The sequence below is a fragment of the Bubalus bubalis genome, chromosome 20 (genome assembly GCF_019923935.1).
Source record: "Bubalus bubalis isolate 160015118507 breed Murrah chromosome 20, NDDB_SH_1, whole genome shotgun sequence".
Lineage (NCBI taxonomy): Eukaryota > Metazoa > Chordata > Mammalia > Artiodactyla > Bovidae > Bubalus > Bubalus bubalis.
In genome coordinates this window covers 43584425-43604629 of record NC_059176.1, presented here as the reverse complement: position 1 = coordinate 43604629, position 20205 = coordinate 43584425, and the positions used below count along the sequence as shown (strand labels likewise).

The 20205-nt window shown below is 46.7% G+C and overlaps 1 protein-coding gene across 1 annotated transcript in view; it reads left to right on the top strand.

Annotated features, from left to right (window-relative positions):
* The first annotated feature begins 18 nt into the window (after positions 1-18).
* ABHD17C (abhydrolase domain containing 17C, depalmitoylase) overlaps positions 19-20205 on the top strand; it is a 56235-nt gene continuing 36048 nt past the window's right edge. Inside the window, exon 1 of the mRNA XM_006080978.4 lies at positions 19-733. Within this exon, the coding sequence (XP_006081040.2) occupies positions 144-733 (590 nt within the window). The 5' untranslated portion in view covers positions 19-143. The remainder of the gene's footprint in view (positions 734-20205) is intronic.

Here is a 20205-nt window from a genome sequence, read left to right as displayed (position 1 = left end):
CCCCTCCTCCAGCCGCCGGGCGGGCGGGCCGCAGCCGCCCTCCGCTCGCCCGCTTCTCGCCGCGCGCCCGCCCGCCCTCGCTCCCTAGCCGGCCTGCCTGCCTGCCGTGCCGGCGGCGGCGGCGGCGCGCTCCAACCGCCCCGATGCCCGAGCCAGGCCCCAGGATGAACGGCTTCTCGCTGGGCGAGCTGTGCTGGCTCTTCTGCTGCCCGCCCTGCCCGAGCCGCATCGCCGCCAAGCTGGCCTTCCTGCCGCCCGAGCCCACCTACACGGTGCTGGCGCCGGAGCAGCGCGGCCCCGGCGCGCCCGCTCCGGCCTCGGCCGCTTCCACCTCCTCCGCCTCCGCCGCGGCCCAGCCGGCGCCGCAGCAGCCCGAGGAGGGGGGCGCGGGGCCCGGCGCGTGCAGCCTGCACCTGAGCGAGCGCGCCGACTGGCAGTACTCGCAGCGCGAGCTGGACGCCGTCGAGGTCTTCTTCTCGCGCACTGCCCGGGACAACCGGCTAGGCTGCATGTTCGTGCGCTGCGCGCCCTCCAGCCGCTACACGCTGCTCTTCTCGCACGGCAACGCGGTGGACCTGGGCCAGATGTGCAGCTTCTACATCGGCCTGGGCTCCCGCATCAACTGCAACATCTTCTCCTACGACTACTCCGGCTACGGCGTCAGCTCCGGCAAGCCTTCCGAGAAGAACCTCTACGCCGACATCGACGCCGCGTGGCAGGCGCTGCGCACTCGGTGAGCCCGGCGAGGATCGCCAGGCCTGGCCGGCCGCTGCGAGGGGGCCGGGCTGGCATCCCCTGGGGGCCTCTGGGGCGGCCTGAGGGGAAAAGGACCCTCTTTCGGGGCTGTGGGCGAACAGAGATTTCCTTCCCCCCACGCGCACACACACCCCTCCGCGGCCGTGGTGGCTTCTCTTTTCTTTTCCATCCGTGGCTTTCTTTCACCCCCTTCAAGAACCCCGCCAGCCCTCTGGTTCCTGGAGAGTTCAGATTCGCAGGGTTTTGCCTGCTTTGGCACGCCTGGGTGCCCCCCATCTCCCCGGCTGGGTCTTTTGTGGTTCTGGGCACCACAAGTGGCAGTGTGGGCATGCTTAAATACGGGGCAGAGACAACTTGGTCCGCGTTGAGTTTGTGTGAGCCGGCGGCCAGAGGCTGGAGGGCCTCAGGGTGAAGTGACCTTGGGCAAGGCGCATGAGCTCAAACCTCGTGTTTCCTTCCTTGTAAAGTCAGGGGGCGCGGCGGGACGGCTTCCAAAACACGTTCCGGTTGTAAAGTGCTCAGCGGGGCCACGTCTGGGCGGCCTTGGAGGGAGCTGGAAGGTCGGGTGGTGTGAAGTTGGACTTAGGGGCTGAGTAGCTGGCAAGGCGATCAGGAAGTTTAGCTGGTGGTGGTGAGCCGGGCATCTTTATCAGAAACTTAGTTAAAAAAACAAAAACAAAAAACCCCAGGAGGAGTTCGAATCTTGTGCTTAAAGGGCTTGGGGAATCTTCTGACCTTGAATTAGCATTCACGGGAGGACTAGGAAGTGTTTACTGAGGGAGTCTTTTATGTGCGAGGCACAAATTGGGGGCTTGGTTTTGGGGCTAGACATGGTAAGACCAGCAAACCAAACTTGAGTTTTAGTCTCTAGTTACCCACAAGTCGGGTAAGTGGGCAAGTCACGTCCACCTGTTTGTGCTCCAGTCTGGGTATCTGTGACTTCATCCCAGCCACCTAGTAGCAGGATGTTGAAAACACCTGAGGTCATGTCTTCTCTGGCATCGGATTGCTTCAGGTGAAAGAGCCCCCAGAATAGGTATAATTGGCACTGTTAAGCTACTGACAGGTGTCGTCTTTATCTAAAATGTGTTTGCCTGGCACTTGCAGACTGCCAACATTAGTGATTTTTGTCCTCATTCCTGTTCATGCATATGTTCATAAATTATTCTGTGCCTTTCTGGGAAAATGGCCTGTCCAACAGGGATATACTTAGGATTTCATACGTTGCTTATTCACATTCTTCTCCGCAAGTCTTGAAGGAGTTTGTTTGGATGAAGCTTTTTGAAAGTGATTTAGGCTGAGGTTGTACCATTCTTGAGACCCCCATGGACTGTAGCCCACCAGGCACCTCTGTCCATGGGAGTCTCCAGGCAAGAATACTGGAGTGAGTGGGTAGCCATTTTCTTCTCCAGAGGATCTGCCTAATCCAGGGATTAAATCTTTGTCTCCTGCATTGGCAGGTGGATTCTTGACTGCTGAGCCACCAGGGAAGCCCCCGAGTCAGAATCTACAAGTACTTAAAAAGTCACCTGTTTCAATAAAGAGTTTCACATACATATTTGTCACACACGATCGATCACTAGTAGCTGCTGTTGGTCAAGGTATTAAAATTAAGGGTTGGCATTAGATCTTCTTAAAGTGAAACATAATCCCACCTTGAGTAGGTTATTTGGTGAAATTTCTGTAGAATACTGTTCCTATATGTAAGTGTCTAGATTAGAATGAAATCTTTTTCAGACATGAGGCAAGTCCTTTGCCCTGAATATGCAGGTGTGTCTGTGTTACAACATACAGGAGACATAATTATTTCCCGGAGACATGTGTCATATGTAATTTAATTATGGGCATGGCTTTGGGTAAGGTTAAATTTTGAATTGTGTGATGGGGTGGTGTTAGTGGTAAAGAACCTGCTTGCCAGTGCAGGAGACATAAGAGATGTAGGTTCAGTCCCTGTGTCGCTGGAGGAGGGCATGGTAACCCACTCCAGTGTTCTTTCCTGGAGAATTCCATGGACAGAGGAGCCTGGTGGGCTATGGTCCATAGGGTCCCAAAGAATCGAACACAACTGAAGTAATTTAGTACACACAGACACACAGCACAAAGCTGAGCACATAACTCACCTTTGCTCGGAATTTATTTAGTTTTATGCCAGAACTCACATCAAGGTTGATTTACTCACCTATTAAATAGGTTAGACCTTAAAGGCTAAATGACAATCTTAGGATTTGAAGAAACCTTACACACCTTGTGCTTTTCAAACTTTTTTGATTGTGACCCCACAAGAAGGAACACATTTTATGTTTTGCATCTAGATCAAGCACAAATACACAGTTCAGTTCAGTTCAGTCGCTCAGTCGTGTCCGACTTTTAGTGACCCCATGGATTGCAGCACGCCGGGTCTCTCTGTCCATCACCAACTTCCGGAGTTCATCCAAACTCTTATCCATCAAGTCGGTGATGCCATCCAGCCATCTCATCCTCTGTCGTCCCCTTCTCCTCCTGCCCCCAATCCCTCCCAGCATCAGAGTCTTTTCCAATGAATCAACTCTTCGCATGAGGTGGCCATAATATTGGAGTTTCAGCTTTAGCATCAGTCCTTCCAAAGAACACCCAGGACTGATCTCCTTTGGAATGGACTGGTTGGTTCTCCTTGCAGTCCAAGGGACTCTCAAGAGTCTTCTCCAACACCACAGTTCAAAAGCATCAATTCTTCAGTGCTCTATATATTTGAAGCAAATGTCTCACAAAGCAGTAGTTTTGCCTGTGAGCACTACACATGTAGACTATGTTTTGTTTTCTTTTTTTTTAAGAAGAAGAAAAAGAATGCAGGCTGGGAAGGACTAAGTTAATTTACCTTCTCATTTATGGACACTGTCCGTATGCACCCTCATTTGACAGAGGCTCAAGGAAGATCAGGAAGGTCTCCTGATTGCTAGTTTAGGACTGTTTCCACATTACCATGCAGTCTGATTTATCACATTTTTCTGGAGGTGCATATGCATGTCTCAGTTATTTTAATAGGCTAGGAGTTACTTGACTCTGAAGCTAAGCAATCCCTGAACAGCCTTTCCCCTTGGTCTGCTGTCTGTAGATTTCTGTTCTACTTTGCCTGGAAGATGCCCTCTTCTCCATCCGTTTATGACTCTTCGGGTCATGGCCCCGGCAGCAGTACCTCCCACCACATATACCCATTGTTCTATGGCTGATTAGCTCAGATCCCCTTTTCTTTCTTAAAATGTTATTTATTTTATTTTTGGTTGTGCTGGGTCTTCATTGCTATGTGGACTTTTCTCTAGTTGTGGTGAACAGGGCTAGTCTAGTTGCGGTGCATGGACTTCTCATTGTGACGGCTTCTCGTTGCAGCTCCTAGGCTCTAGAGTTGTGGCACGTGGGCTTAGTTGCTCCACGTCATGTGGGATCTTCCTGGATCAGAGATTGAACCAGTGTCTCCTGCATTGGCAGGCAGATTCTTTGTCAATGAGCCAGCAGGGAAGCCCCTCAGGTCCCCTTTTCTACTCCCAGTCTTCATGCCTTCCTTGGGGAACTTTCTGTTTTCTGATCTGATGAACCAGGCTGCTCAGAACTCTGATTGGAAAGCCAACCTCATCCTAAATCATTTCCATCTCTGCACTTAGGTTGTTCCCCTAGGAGAACTGTAAGGCCTTCTGGTGCTTGCCTGGCCTTTTGTGTGGGCCCTTTTCCTGTGCCCCTAGTTCTCCATCCCGACTGGATCCTGATTGGGTTCATGAGCGCCTGGTGTTCCTGTGCAGGTGGTACTGTTCCTTCACCTGCACTAATCACATTGTGTTGCTGTTTCTTGTTGTTTAACTGCATCTCACTAAATTGGAAGTTCCCTAAGGGCAAGGACTTCCTGTCTTCTGTATTCCCAACAACAGGCAAAGTGCCTTAAGATAATAGGAACTCATTAAATATTTGTTTAGTGGTTTGCAGATATGGGCATCCCATAAATAAATTAAATAGATTCAAATTTTCCTAATTTTTAAGTTGCATCTATTTTACCTCTAGGATCTGGTATCCATGGGCATAATCATAGGCAAAGAAAGAGGTTACAATGTATTGGTTCAAAAAAAAAATTGTATTGGCTCAAGGTCTGATCCACTTTGTATCCACTGTCTCTCATGCTTGCAGCCTTGAAGCCTCTCTGTTGGACAACAGAGTAACAGTGACCCTTTTGTATTTCTTTGCATCCTTTCTCCATGTTGATTGGCCAAAATGTTTGCTTGGGTTTCTCAAGATGTGGAAAAATCTGAACAAACTTTCTGGCCCACCCTCTCCGCATGCTCTAGCGATGCGTCCAGTCCTCGGTGGAGGACTTCAGACACAATCACTGCCTGGTGTTTCCACAGATAAAGGCAGCACATCCCCTAAGTAAGTTGGCAAGTCATCTCAAGTAAGGGTTTGGGGAGGAAGTAAACTTGAAGGCAAGAAAGGTGGGTCATTGCTAGTTGGGCAAGAGGTGATTATTTTAAGCATTTGAAAAATGACTGAAACGTATGCATTAGAGAGGTTGGATTTGAAAGGAGGGTGTAGACTGAGCTTAGAAGAAAGAAGCTGATGTCTTATAAGGTTCGACGGCTATAGCAAAGTACCGTGGAGTGAGTGGCTTAAAAGCAACACAAATTTGTCAGTGCTAGAGGCTGAAAGTCTTGAGATCAGGGTGTCAGCACGGTCAGGCTCTGGCAAGAACCCTTTTTTTTGGTTGTCAGCTTCTCATTATGTCCTCACAAGGTGGAAGAGCCAAGGGAGTTTTCTTGGGCTGGTTTATAAGGACTTCCCAGGGGGCTCAGTGATGAAGAATCTGCCTGCAATGCAGGAGACCTGGGTTCAATCCCTGCCTGGGTCGGGAAGATCCCTGGAGAAGGGAATGGCAACCAACTCTAGTATTCTTGCTTGGAGAATTCCATGGACAGAGGAGCCTGGCAGGCTACAGTCCATGGGTTCACAAAGGGTCAAACACAACTGAGGGACTAACACTTTTACCTTTTTCCCATTCATATGGGTTTCACCCTCCCGACCTAGTCACCTTTCAAAAGCCCCATGTCCCAAAACATCACCCTGTGGGTTAGATTTCAAGAGACAAATTTTGGGAGTGGGACACGTGCTTACACTCACACACACATAGACACTGTTCAGCCTACGGGCGGTTGGTATTGGAACAGTGAGAGAGACAGTGGAGAATCTAAGCATGGTAGAGGCCTTGAAGGTTGGGACATGTTTTACCTTTGAATTACTGATGCCCTTTACAAGCATGCTGTGTAGCCAAGCAATTGAGGGAGTGAATTGGAGTCACTTAGACATATCTGTAGAAAGGACACTATGAAAATCATCGCAACCTTATTGGAGGGCAGTGTTGTAATTTGGGTTGGGGGGAAGGGGAGTGATTAATCTGTGCAGGAAAAGCTGCCTGTTGGTTAAGGTGGGATTAAGTAGTTGGATTAAGCCTCCTCAACACACGTCCTTTTTGGATGTGAGCAGCTTTAGGCTGCAGAGTTGGGGCTTGTGATTCAAGAGAGAGTGAATCAAAATCAAGCTGATTTGAAGGTGTAAACCCAAACAAGCAAATAACTCAGAGAATGAGGTGTAAGTAAAGTGGGGAGAATTTTAGCTGAAACATTTTCATCTAGAGAAACAGGAAAGTAGGGGCATTTGTGAGTCAATTTGTTGGTAGTGTTTGCCATCACCATCTACAGAAGTTGCTTCATGCAAAAACTGTGGAGGAGAGAGGCATTTGGTAACATTGTCAGAGAAAGCAATGCTGAGAGAGGAAGGTAAATAAGAATTTTCAGGGAATTACCTGGTGGTTCGGTGGTTAGGACTCTGTGCTTTCACTGCAGGGGCCCAGGTTTCACCGCTGGTCACGGAACTAAGATGTCACAAGCAGAGATGCTGGGGGAAAAAAGGACTTACAGTGTCTAGGTACAAAAGTATTAGTTGCTCAGTTGTGTCCTACTCTTTGCAACCCCATGGACCAGGCTGCACTGTCCATGGAATTCTCCAGGCAAGAATACTGGAGTGGGTTGCCATTCCCTTCTCCAGGGGATCTTCCTGACCCAGGGATCGAACTTGGGGCTCCTGCGTTGCAGGTGGATTCTTTACGGTCTAAAGTGTGACAAGTTACAAAAGACCATTTCCCTTCATTCATTCCTTCTTTCAACTAATGACCCATTAACCATCAAACACACATGTATTGATCCTGTACTTGTACTGGCCACTAAGCTAGTTTCCCTTGCCTGTTGTTAATGTGAAACTTTCTTTTTTGTGTGAGACGGATTAGATTTTAGAGAAACTTCAAATATATAGCCATGTGTTGCTCTTTTATAACTTTTCCCTTTGTGATTTAAAGGATCCATATAATTGGAAAATCTCTGTCTTGGGAAGACTGTAATGGATACCCTCAGGTAGTGGGATCTTGAAACGCATCTGCTATTGGTTGTGGATGTTGTTTACATTTACGAGTCAGGATGGATTTCTCCTGGGAAGAGCCAAACAGTGACTAGTTCCCCAAGCAGGTTAAAGTTAACGACCTAACCTCTTTGTTGTCAGTTTTCTCAGAGGGAATTCTATGGTACGATGAAAGGAAGAATGCTCGTGTTTCTGCCTTAGTTTCACCGATTAGGGACAGAGTAAAGAGAATGTTCTGTGAATGGTGTGATACGTGAATGCACAGTGATCTTCCTAGAATGGAAATAGAAGCAGCTTGACATTCAAGGTAGTCAGAGTGCAAATATCCCACTAATAAGAATGTAATCTTAAGAGCAGGCCTGTTGAAACTGACACAGGTGTGGTGTGTTTCTGTGGTTTGCTGTGGCTCCACTCCCCTCCTCCAGTGCTCTTGGACTGTACCTGCTTCTTCAATCCGCCCTCCCCCATCCGTCATTGCTGGGTTTCTCTCTAGCACAACCAGATCCTGAGCTGTCACCCTTATCCCACTACACCTCACTTTCCCATGGTTCTTTTTTTTTTCTTCTAAAATATTTACTTATTTCTTTGGCTGTGCTGGGTTTTGGCTGTGGCATGCAGGATCTTTGTTGTAACCTGTGGGATCTTAGTTCCCCGACTAGGGATCAAACCCAGGCCTCCTGTATTGGGAACTCAGAGTCTTCGCCAGTGACCACCAGGGAATTCCCTCCGATGGTTCTATTTTGTACCAGAGATCTGACAAGCGTCTTCAGTTTCTGTGTCAATGGTCAGTTACTCCTTAATGGGCTTCCTCTTCTGAGCATACTTGTTTTTATTTAAGGCGATATTGGAGGCTCAATCTTATCAAAATTCAGTCTGAAAACTCGACTGGTACAATGGAATATTGATGGAAAGCCTTCCCCGCACCCCCCTTTTTTTCCCTTGAAGTCATTAGAGTGATAGTATCCTGAGGTCACTTAGAGCAAGTCCTTGACATCACTCCCAACCTTCTGCTACTGCCTGCCTTTCTGTCCCTCTCTCCAAATTAATAATTACTCTACTCATATGAGGGCTTCCCAGGTAGCTCAGGGGTAAAGAACCTGCCTGCAGTGCAGGAGACCCAGCTTCAGTGCCTGGGCCAGGAAGATCCCCTGGAGAAGGAAATGTCAACCCACTCCAGTATTCTTGCCTGGCAAATCCTATGGACCCAGGAGCCTGGCAGGCTACACTCTATGGGGGCTCGAAGGAGTCAGACACGACTTAGCAACTAAACAACAACAACTACATATATTAATAACCCCATGTAAGACTCCAGAATCTGCCTTCGGGGACTGTACTGTTCATGGTGGTAGCAGACTTACTCTATTAGATTTTGCTTAAGCCAGTGTTGAGGCCATAATTCTGCTTCACTTTAAGAAGCCCTGGGTATAAGAATCTGAAGTCTCAACACAGCTGTACTTAGGATATCATTATTTGTATATTAGAAGGATTCCCCACCCTCCACCACAGGATTGCTTTAAATAATAGGCTTGCTGATTCATAAAAGTTTTAATTTGCAAAAGTGAGATGAGCACAAAACCTTTTGAACTAGGGAAATTAGTTTTAATTCCAGCAGTCCCTCTAACCCGTGTTGTCACCTCGCACAGGGAGGCACTCTACTTCCTGTGCTTTACATTGCATTGTTCTTAAAACAAGGGTCGCAACTACAGTATGTTCCCTACATATGAACCGTTAAGCTGGGAACTTTCAAAGATGCGAACATGCGTTCCATCAACCTCAGGCATGAATGACCTCTCAGCTTGTCCTCCGTCTCCTATTGCTGATGAGCCTTCAGCTCTACCATCTCCCACCTCCTCTCTGTCTCTCGATGCCAGCCCTTGTGTGCAGCGTTGTACTCTACTCCTGTACTTCTCAAAGTACTGTACTACTGTAAGATTTAAATGTTTTTTTTTGTGTGTTTTTGTGTGAAGAGTATCATAAACCTATGACAGTACAGTACTATATAACCGATTGTGTTTGTTGGGTACCTAGGCTAACTTTGTTGGACTTATGAATGCTTTCCGGAAATGGAACTTGTTCATATATAGGGGACGTACTGTACATGTCTTCTGAGGTGCCTTCTTTAAGTAAGGCTGTGTTTCGTGATTTTTAAGGGAGAGTACCTCATGTTTCTGAATTTGCTTCTCTTGACTACACTGAGAAACATGGTGGACTCTGTCTCTGCAGTGAATCTCAAGCCTGGCTGCATCTCAGCAGCCCTAGGTAGATATTTTTGGTGTGTGTGTGTGTGTGTGTGTGTGTGTGTATGTGTGTATGTATCTAGACATATGCATGTATGTGTGTCTCTGTGTGTACATGTATAAGGGAACATGAATTCACATGTGTGTGCATATGTGTATGCTTGCATGCAGCCTCGGTTGAGTTGCACTCGCCTAGAGACTATGGGGTCGCACAAAGTCGGACACGACTGAAGCGACTTAGCAGCAGCAGCAGCAGCAGAGACTGTAGTTAAGGATTGGACTCTTTTCAACCCCCTGGACTGTAGCCCACCAGGATCCTCTGTTCATGGGATTTCCCAAGTAAGAATACTGGAGGGATTGCAATTTCCTTCTTGAGATCTTATTGGCCCAGGGATTGAACCTGGGTCTCCTGCATTGCAGGCAGATTCTTTGCTGTCCCAGCCACCAGGGAAGCCCTCATTGGTTAAGACTTGAAGAAAAATGAATGCTAGGGAAGATTTTTTAAATACACTTATATAGTTGGTTTTAGTCAAAGGTCTTTGGTGGCCAGGAATCCACTCGTGTGGACCATGTGAGGGCACATAGCTACGCTCATACTTGCAGGATTTCTGAGCCTCATGGGGACTGAAGCTGGGGGCTCAGAAGCCATCAAGACCCTGGATTCTCACCCTCTCAGCTTCCTCTTTCTGAGCTGGTGTCTCCCGTCTCCTCTCTGCGTACCTGCTCCTTCTTTCTACAACAAACCTCTTCATGCTCCTGATCGCTGTGTATCACCTCACCACCCCCAACCCAGCTGTGCTTATTACCTTCCCTCTCCCCGCTCATCTGCCCAGGAGCTGTCCTCCCTCTGGCTTCTAGACCCCTCGTTCCCATGCTTGACTCTCCTGTTGTACCCCAGGATGGTAAGGCTGGGGCTGAGGCTGTGTAAGTGGACAGGGCTCCTCCCTAGGGGATGAGGTGAGGCCATGGCCAGGACCATCAGCTGGCACTTCTGGGCCTCAGTGAGTCCTGCCCCAGCTGGAGAGTGTTGTGCGGGGCAGTCTCCACTCTCCACTCAGCCCCTGTGTGCCCCATCGTGCGTCTGGCCAGAGAGCACGGGCCTTGAAGAACAGATCATAATTAATAGAGACCTTAAACCAGGTCAGTGGAGCAGGTGGTGCTCCACTGTGATGTGGGTGCCTTGTGACCAGCCTCTGGCTCCCTCTCTGAGCCTGGGAATGGAAAATTGTGGACCGATAGGACTCTCCTCTCTAGTCACCTCTCTTCTCTCTGCCCTGCAACTGGGGCTGCTGTGCCAAGTTGATCTGTGGTGTGGGGACAGAATTCTTCACTGCCCATGAAGCACCTAGAGACGGTGGGTGAAGAAGGGAGAAGAGGGGGGCTCCCAAACTCTGCAGGGTCCCATGGACTCCTGTGTCTTAGGATCAGAAGAGATGCCCAGCTTGGAATGATGGAATGACTTAGTCCTTCATTTAGATGATTTGTATAGCCAGAGCTGATTTCTGGCTCTTCTGTCAGAGTAGCTCAGGCAATGTTGTCTCAAGGGGACCCTGAAGAGGGATGTGACTGCACGCCTTCACTTTCTCTGACATCATTAATAGTTCTGGGCAGAGATTTTGAAATCAAACAGGTATAAGTCCAGGTCCTGCCTGGGCCACTTATTAACTGCTTGACCTCGGGCAAGTTTCCTAACCTTTTTGAACCTCAGTTAAATTTTACCAGGGTGCAGAGTTGACCACTTCACTTCCTGTCTCTTCAGCATCGATTATTTGAGGCTGATTATTTTAAGAAACTGCAGACTCAGGAGAAGCTTTGGAAAACCCAAGTAGATGTTGTTCAGTTGATCAGTCCTGTCCGACTCTTTGTGACCCCATGGACTGCAACATGCCAGGCTTCCCTGTTCTTCACCAACTCCCATGCTCAAACTGTGCTTTGAGTCGGTGATGCCATCCAACTATCTCATCCTCGGTCGCCCCCTTCTCCTCCTTCCCTCAATCTTTCCCTGCATCAGGGACATTTCCATATATGACGGAAATCTCCATTTGTAAGGGTGTCTTCAAGGCTGCTCCTGGAAGTTGGGGGGAGGTGATCTTCATCATGAATGCAGAGCTCTTATTGGTGCAGAAGGTGATAACTTAATTTGCATTACAACCTCACCTTTGTTTTCTCTGCTTTGCCTCGTGACCTCCCAGAGAGTATCCCACCACCCTCTTCTTTTGCTTTAGCTGAAGAAGGCATTTAAGGTGAGGGCTTCCACTGTTTCAGAGTTACTGTGTTTTCCTGGGTCTTTCCCAGATACACGTGTTATTAAACTTGTTTGCTTTTGTCCTGTTAATCTTGTATCAGTTTAATTATTAGACCAGCTAAAGAACCTAGAAAGGAAGAAGAGAAAACTTTCCTGCGCCTATAATGATAACAGTAATAATAATAACAATGACCTTATGTCACATGCTCTAGCAGCGTTTTCCACACAGTCAGAGCACAGCAGATGGGATGTTTTTGTTGTTTAAGACTCAATGAGCATGAGTTTGAGCAAATTCCTGGAGATAGTGAAGGACAGGGAAGCCTGGTCCTTGGGGTTGCAAAGAGTCAGACACGACTGAGTGACTGAACAGCAACAACAAGATCACTGAGAGCATTAATCACCAGATGTTCAGATCGTACTGTAGACCACATGCTTTTTCGTAGTTGTAGTTTAATCGCTGAGTCATGTCCAACTCTTTAGGACCCCATGGAGTACAGTACGTGGATCGCCATTTCCTTCTCCAGGGATCTTCCCCACCCAGGGATCGAACTTGCGTCTCTTGTGTCTCCTGCATTGCAGGCCTGTTCTTTACCACTGAGACACCAGGGGTGCCCAGACTGGACACTTAGGTCAGGTGTTAAGGAAATTGCTCCCTCCCCTCTCTCCAGAGATGTAAATAATACCCTGGTCAAGGGAGCTTGGTGGGTGGGGCTATAAAAGAACTGTAAAGGAGTTTTAGTTTTATTTGTGACAAAGGGGAAAGAGCCTCTCTGAATTTCTTCCTCTGGGCTCGAGGGCTCCAAGTATCATGCTCTGGCTTTGGAGAGTGGTGTGCGTTAGTATTTTAAATCAGATAGCACTTCATCTGCTGAGGTGTTTATATCCCTAAAGGAGATCTTAAAAAGAGAGGAAACCTTACCTGTAATCCAATACCTTGCAATTACTTTGCCAACCCTTCCTCTGCTCTCTTCCCTCACACTGCTGTTTCCAGGCTTAGCTCTCAGTATTGGAACTTGCATTCTGGGTGAAACAAGATATTTCCTCTCTCTCCAGCACTCAGGACATTCTGGTTGCTCTTTATTACTGGGACGACCTTTGATAGATTGTTGTTGTTGTTCGGTCACTAAGTTGTGTCCTACTCTGTGACCCCATGAACTGTAGCATGCCTGGCTTCCTTGTCCTTCACCATCTCCTGGAGTTTGCTCAAACTCTTGTGCATTGGGTCAATGATGCCATCCAACCATCTCATCATCTGCATCCCCTTCTCCTCCTGCCCTCAGTCTTTACCAGCATCAGGTTCTTTTCCAGTGGGTTGGCTCTTCACATCAGGTGGCCAAAGTACTGGAGCTTCAACATCAGTCCTTCCAATGAATATTCAGGGTTGATTTCCTTTAGGATTGACTGGTTTGATCTCCTTGCTGTCCAAGGGACTCTCAAGAGTCTTCTCCAGCACCATAATTCAAATGCATCAATTTTTTGGTGCTCAGTCGTCTTTATGGTCCAAGTCTCACATCCATACATGACTACTAGAAAAACCATAGCTTTGACTATACAGACCTTTGTTGGCAAAGTGATGTCTCTGCTTTTTAATATGTTGTCTAATATCAATATATAGAGTTATCTTTATTTCCAAAAGTTGGTTTAGGGACCTGAATGCACAGATTTCCTTCTGAAATATGAATACTCCCATGATGCCTTGTACCAGAGATCTCATTGAGTTTTCAAGGCTCCGTGAAATGGAGCTCATTGATAACTTCCACAATATTGATTTACTTCAGAGTGTTAAAACCATGGCACCATGGTGAAACTGGAAACCTGTTTCCAGAAAGCCTCGGCCATTTGCATTCAGTGCTCAGACTAACAGTTAACTGTGGTGTGTCATTGATTTGCTGGGTCACTGAGAACAGTCAATCACCTCAAGATTACTTGTTAACCGAGCACTGCTTAAATCCTCAGATGGAAAAGGAACACAAAGAACCTCTGATGCTGATTATTAGTTTGTTCCTTTAGTTTATGTTTTTATATCTAAAAAAAATTTTTTTTCTTTTTTGGCCATGATGCTTGGCATCTGGGATCTTAGTTCCCTGACTTGGGATCCAGCCATAGTCTCTTGCATTTGAGGTACAGAGTCTTAACCACTGGACCACCAGAGAAATCCTCAGTTTACATATTTAAATGGGCAGTTACATTGGAGGAAAAATGCAGAGCGAGCCTTTATTCAGAGTATATTCGCAAAGAGGGAGTTTGCAGACGGTAATTATGACCGCTGGCTAATTCCTCCATTATTTTTATTATGGTTGGTAATCACATGAGAATTCTAACTTAACCAAAACTGTTGTTAGTGATTGTCATGGACAGAACCAGGCCGTATGCAGTGATAATTATATTGACTCTGAAGGTCTGTGATACCAGAACAAGATTCTTATACATTGGTTTAACTAGAACAACTTGATTTATCCCTGTTGTCATAAATAATGCAAGGATATTTCAGGATCTCTGAATTCTGGAATTCAGAATTTGGTTGAATTTTTGGTTGCTATGTTGTTTAATGATTACTGTTGTCTTAACATTCATACCATTTACGTATACACACATATATAAAGCCATTCATGTGTTAATCATGTCTAAACATTTTATATAACAAGGCCATAAAAAATAATTTTTAAACGAACCTGGAGTCGTATTTAATTGGGATATATTAGTTTTTTCCTACTAAAAACATCAAGAAAATTCTAGAAAGGTATGTTAAGAACATATGAAGCTAGAATATAATTGCAAAAGAGAAAGTAAGATAGTTTGAGCTGTCATCTAACTGCAGAGGGTTCCGCATCTCTGTCTCCTTCCCTAAAGTCCTGGGGTTCTGGCTGCTTCAGGTCTGCACCCACCGGGCAGTCCTGCGGGACCTCCGACTCATCTTATTGTAATTACAGCTCTTCAGGGCTCTGACCTCTCAGCATACTTTGTTTACCTAGCTCCCAGTTGCAAAGTCCCCACTGGTTCCTTCCTCCCCATCACCCACAACTGTCTATTCCTTTTTCTCTTGCTGTCTTGCCCCTGCAGTACTTTAGATATGTGATGATGGGGGCTTGGACCAGAGTGGTAACAGCAGAGGTGGAGGGACGAGCTCAGATATGGATGTTTCTTTAAAGGCAGAAGCAGCAGTATATGCTGGTGCCTAGTGAGCAAGGGAGTGCGTGGCTGATGCCTCTAGAACAACAGGAAACTTAGAGTTGCAGTTGATTAAGGTTGGGGGGTGGTGTAAGTAAGTGCTTCAGGATTGGGGGGAGGGGGAGGTCAGGAGTCTAGCATCAGATCCAGTGAGTCTGAGGTACCTATCAGACTTCTTTTTAAAAAAATAATTGTATTTATATATTTATTTTCATTTTTGACTGTGCTGGATCTTTGTTGCTGCATGGGCTTTTTTCTAGTTGTGGTGAGCAGGGGCTGCTCTCTAGTTGCTGTGCACAGACTTCTCTTGTTACGGAGCAGAGACTCGAGGACCCGTGAGCTCAGTAGTTGTGGCTCCCAGGCTCTAGAGCACAGGCTCAGTAGTTGTGGCACACAGGCTTAGTTCCTCATGGCATGTGGGATCTTCCCTGGTCTGGGATGGAACATGTGTCTCCTGCATTGGCAGACAGATTCTTTGCCACTGAGCCACCAGGGAAGCCCCGAGCATCAGACTTCTCAGTGGAGATGAAGAGCAGACAGTAGGGTGTAAGTCCAGTTCAGGAACAAAGTCTGGACTGCAGATAAATTTGGGAATCGTCCCTTCAAAGAGGGAAAGCAGTTAAACCAAAAGAAACTTGGGAGAACTGGCATTGTCACTGGGGTAGCCCTGCCTCTGCCACCTCCTTGCCAAGGTCACCCCATGCTGCTGCTGCTGCTAAGTCACTTCAGTTGTATCCTACTCTTAGCGACCCCATGGACTGCAGCCCACCAGGCTCCTCCGTCCATGGGATTTTCCAGGCAAGAGTACTGGAGTGGGGTGCCATTGCCTTCTCCAAGGTCACCCCGTAACAGCCTATTTAGTCCTTTTATCTGGTTTTGTCAGGCCCCTGAACAAACCCAGCATGGGAGGGTCAGATGTTCTGGTGGATGACTAGTTTCCCCAGGAGACTTGGGCTTCCCTGGTGGTTCAGATGGTAAAGAATCTTCCCACAGTACAGGGGACATGGGTTTGATCCCATGGTCATGGGGTTGCAGAAGAGACTGAGTGGCTAACAGTCTCCCCAGGAGACATCCCCATGGCATCAAGCTGTATATGTTCTGCTTGCTTGAGTTGTGGCTCTTTGGTCACTTTCTGTCCCTGGGGAGTGATCACTGATCTTGCCTGCCATCTCTTCCGAGGAACTGGGAGAGCAGCTTGATGGCTCCGAGCTTGCCGAGCACCCCTAGCAGCCTGCAGAAGGCTCTGCTTTCTCCTGTGTTCTGTGGTCCTCCCAGGGGGCCCATCATTACCGTCTGCTTCCTGGCTTCTCCTGGACCATCTTCTGAAAACCCTGATACTGACTCAGTATCAGTATGGATACCGATGGACCCGAGTTTACACATCTTGTGTAAAATGTGAGAGTATCATAGTCACTTTAGCAGGATTAAGTATGGTGAAGATGACAGTTTTAATTTGCATAATCCCTCTGCCAATCTATTTCCATTTATTTTCTCTCTGAACTGAAAATGGAACAAGAATTTCTTTTCTTTTTTAAAATAAATACTTGTTTGTTTATTTGGTTGCGTCGGTTCTTAGTTGTGGAGCTCAGGTTTCAGGGCGTGTGGCCTCAGTAGTCGCAGTACTAAGGCTTAGTTGCCCCATGGCATGTGGGATCTTAGTTCCTTGACCAGGGATCAAACCTGTGTCCCCTGCGTTGGGAGGCGGATTCTCAATCACTGGTCCACTAGGGAAGTCCTCGAGACAAAAGTTTCTTAGGGACATTTATAAACATCTTTAACTTCTAAATTCCATCCTTGTATTATTTTTGAGTCATTCTCCCATCCTCCTTTTAACTAAAGGATTGCAAAGCTAATTAATTCACACCCCAGACAACTGGAATCTAAGTCTTTCAGGACTTGTCTCTTCCATGAGCACCTCTTTTCTGAAAAGTGCTGCTTGGAATAAAAGACTGTATGTTTATGGGAGAAAAACATGTCTTGACTTTTCTGTGTCTTTATCTGGTATGCCCTTGTCAGGCCAGCACAGGCTGTTCAGAATCCACCCTACCCCATTCCCACTGACTGGTCTCCTCTGCACAACCTTGCCAACCAGGCAGCCAGCCCTCTGTCTGCTCCCAGAACTCTGATTATATGTCTGTTCTAGCTCTCATCACCTGGTCTTTGGTTTGTTCCGACTCCTGCAAGAATGTAATCTCCTTGGGACTTCCCTGGCAGTCCAGTGGCTAGGACTCAACACTAACAATGCAGGGAGCATGGGTTTCATCCCTGGTCTGGGAAATAAGATCCTGTAAGATGTGGCCAAAAAAAAAAAAAAAAAAAAAAAAGAAAGAAAGGAGGGAAGGAATGGAGGGAGGGAGGGAGAAAGGAAGAAAGAAAAGAATGTGATCTTTTTGAGGACACGGCCAGACTGAGTCTTTTGCTTGCACAGAGACCCCAGTACAACACTCCTTGTGTTGTACCAAAGACCACTGAGTGTCATCAAAGCAGTGAGGAGAATGATTGGGTGCAGGAGAGGGTGATGGGTGGGTGGTCTTTTTACTGAGGCCTCTTTCTTTGCCGGTTTAAGATTCAGAGTCTTAATCTCCTTTGCTTGCACCACCGGTAATCTGTGGCTGCCCCAGCTTTCCCTGGAGAAGGGCATGGCAACCCACTCCAGTATTCTTGCCTGGAGAATCCCATGGACAGAAGAGCCTGGTGGGCTACAGTCCTTGGGGTTGCAGAGAGTCAGACATGACTCAATGACTAACACACACAGCTTCCTGTTGAGGTCTCTCTCCTGAATGGGGTGTGAATGTCTACCCTAGCCCAGGGGAGGGAGAGGGGCAACTCGGACCCTGGGGGCTGAGGTCCTCCCCACAGCCCACCATCCCCTCCTTCACATGACTGGCCCTCCTTCTGGAAGACAAAGCTGCCTGCAGGGGCCACCCCAAGAAGGGTAACAGGAGTGCTTCGAGGTGATAGGGGGACGTTTGTCTTTCTTGTTGCTGATGGGCCAGGAGTGGATGCAAGTCTACCTGCTGTCAAAGTGCACGCCCCCAGTCCTCCACACATGTACTGATGACCAGCTCATGTTTTTAAAAGACTTGGAGAAGGTGGTTGTGGCTGCTGTTGATGAGGAATGTATATCTTTTTCATCTCAGCTGACAATTGAGAGAAAGCAGAATGGGAGAGAAATGTCCATCCAATTCCACTGACCACCTCCCTATTGTCTTCATTTCCGCAGATCCTTGAGACTTCTACACCAGCTATTTTTTCCCCCTTGCCATTTTTTAAAAAAACTTTATTATGATTGTTGTTGTTCGGTCACCAAGTCGTGTCTGACTCTTTGCCACCCCATGGACTGCAGCATTCCAGGCTTCCTTGTCTTTCACTATCTCATGGAATTTGCTCAGATTCATGTCCATTGAGTCAGTGATGCCATCCAACCAGCTCATCCTCTGCTGCCTTCTTCTCCTATTGCCTTCAGTCTTTCTCAACATCAGAGTCTTTTCCAGTGAGTGGGCTCTTGGTATCAAGTGGCCAAAGTATTGGAGCTTCAGCATCAGTCCTTCCAATGAATAGTCAGGCTTGATTTCCTTTAGGATTGACTAAATCAATTTGATCTCCTTGCAGTCCAAGGGACTCTCAGGAGTCTTCTCTTTATTATGATGTACAAGGCAAATAAAATATTAAACGCCGTGTCTTTCTCACCCACCTTCAACCGCTATCAACATTCTGCCATTCTTATAGCGTCTGTATACTTCAGCCCACGCTCCATCCTTACTCTTTTGTCATTACTTTATAATAGGTCTCTTTTTTTTTTTTTAAAGGAAAAATCTACATCTTTGAAATGCACAAATCTTAGCTCTCTGCCTCCCAGTAACATCTTCTTGCTGTCTGCATCAGCCTGTGATGAGCTAGCTGCAGACATGAGCTTTTCCTGGTGTGCTCTGCTTTTGTACCATCTTTGGAGCATGGATTGCCTTGTGAGAATAAATTTAAGGAAGATATTAAATAGATTTAATACCAAATATTTATCAAAGGAAAGGTTTTGGAGTCTTGACCCTTGGTTTCAACACCAGTGTTGTAAAGATAGAAAAGTTGGGGACTGCAGAGTGTGTTCCATTCATCTAGAAATAGTAGGTTACAGTTAATATATATATCGTTTTCCTTTTTTGGCCACATCATGTATCTTGTGGGATCTCAGTTTCCAAACAAGGGACTGAACCCAGGCCGTGGCAGTGAAAGCCAGGAATCTTAACCACTAGGCCACCAGAGAACCCCCTAGGGTACAGTTAAAAGATCACTGATCTGGAGCTAAGAGATGGTGGCTTCTAGGCCACCATTGAGATATCCAGTTCCATGGCCTGGAAAGTCAGGTAATGTCTTTGGGCCTCACTTTTTCTCCATTAATAAGAAGGTGGTTTGCATTAAATGTCAGTTCTGGTTTAACCATCATTCCTGGGTTGTCTGTGTTGTGCTAAGCACATTTCACTTAATACATTATTTTAATCATCAACATATCTATAAGGTGGAAACTATTATCTCCACTTGCAGGAGATCTAGATTCAATCCCTGGGTCAAGAAGATCCCTTGGAGAAGAAAATGGCAACCCACTCTGGTATTCTTGCCTAGAGAATCCCATGGACAGAGGAGCCTCACTGCCTATATATAGTCCATGGGGTGGCAAAGAGTCGGACATGATTGAGCGACCAACACACACCAAGATTTGAAAACTGAGGACCAGCAGGGAGAAATGACTTGTCCCAGGGGCACACGGAGACACATGTCACACAGAGCCACAGGGTCACCCAGAGATGATATTGTGGACCCTGTCATCTGGACCCTGGACCCTGGGGCTCTGGTTCAGAAGTCACAGTATTCTCTGTTACTCCTCTACCAAGGTGATGGGGTGGGGTAAGCATCATCCAGGATGCTCAAGACTTGTACGTTGGGATGTGCAAAGAAAATACCAGAACTTATATTTCTGTTTGCTGTTTATTTATTCTTAATTTTTATTGGGGTATAGTTGCTTTACAATGTTGTATTAGTTTCTACTGTACAGCAAGTATGCACATATCTCTTTTTTGGATTTCCTTCCTGTTTAGGTCACCACAGGGTACTGAGTAGAGTTCCCTGTGCTATAGAGTAGGTTCTCATCAGTTATCTATTTTATACACAGTAGTATATATGTGTTGGGCTTTCTTATGTTAATCCCAATCTCCCAATTCATCCCACCTCTCTTTCCCCCACCTTGGTGTCCATACGATTGTTCTCTATGTCTGTGTTTCTGTTTCTGCTTTGCAAATAAGATCATCTATACCATTTTGTTAGATTCCTGCTATTTTTCAATGTATGTTGTTTTAAATGTTCATAAGATTTCATAGTGTTTTAAAA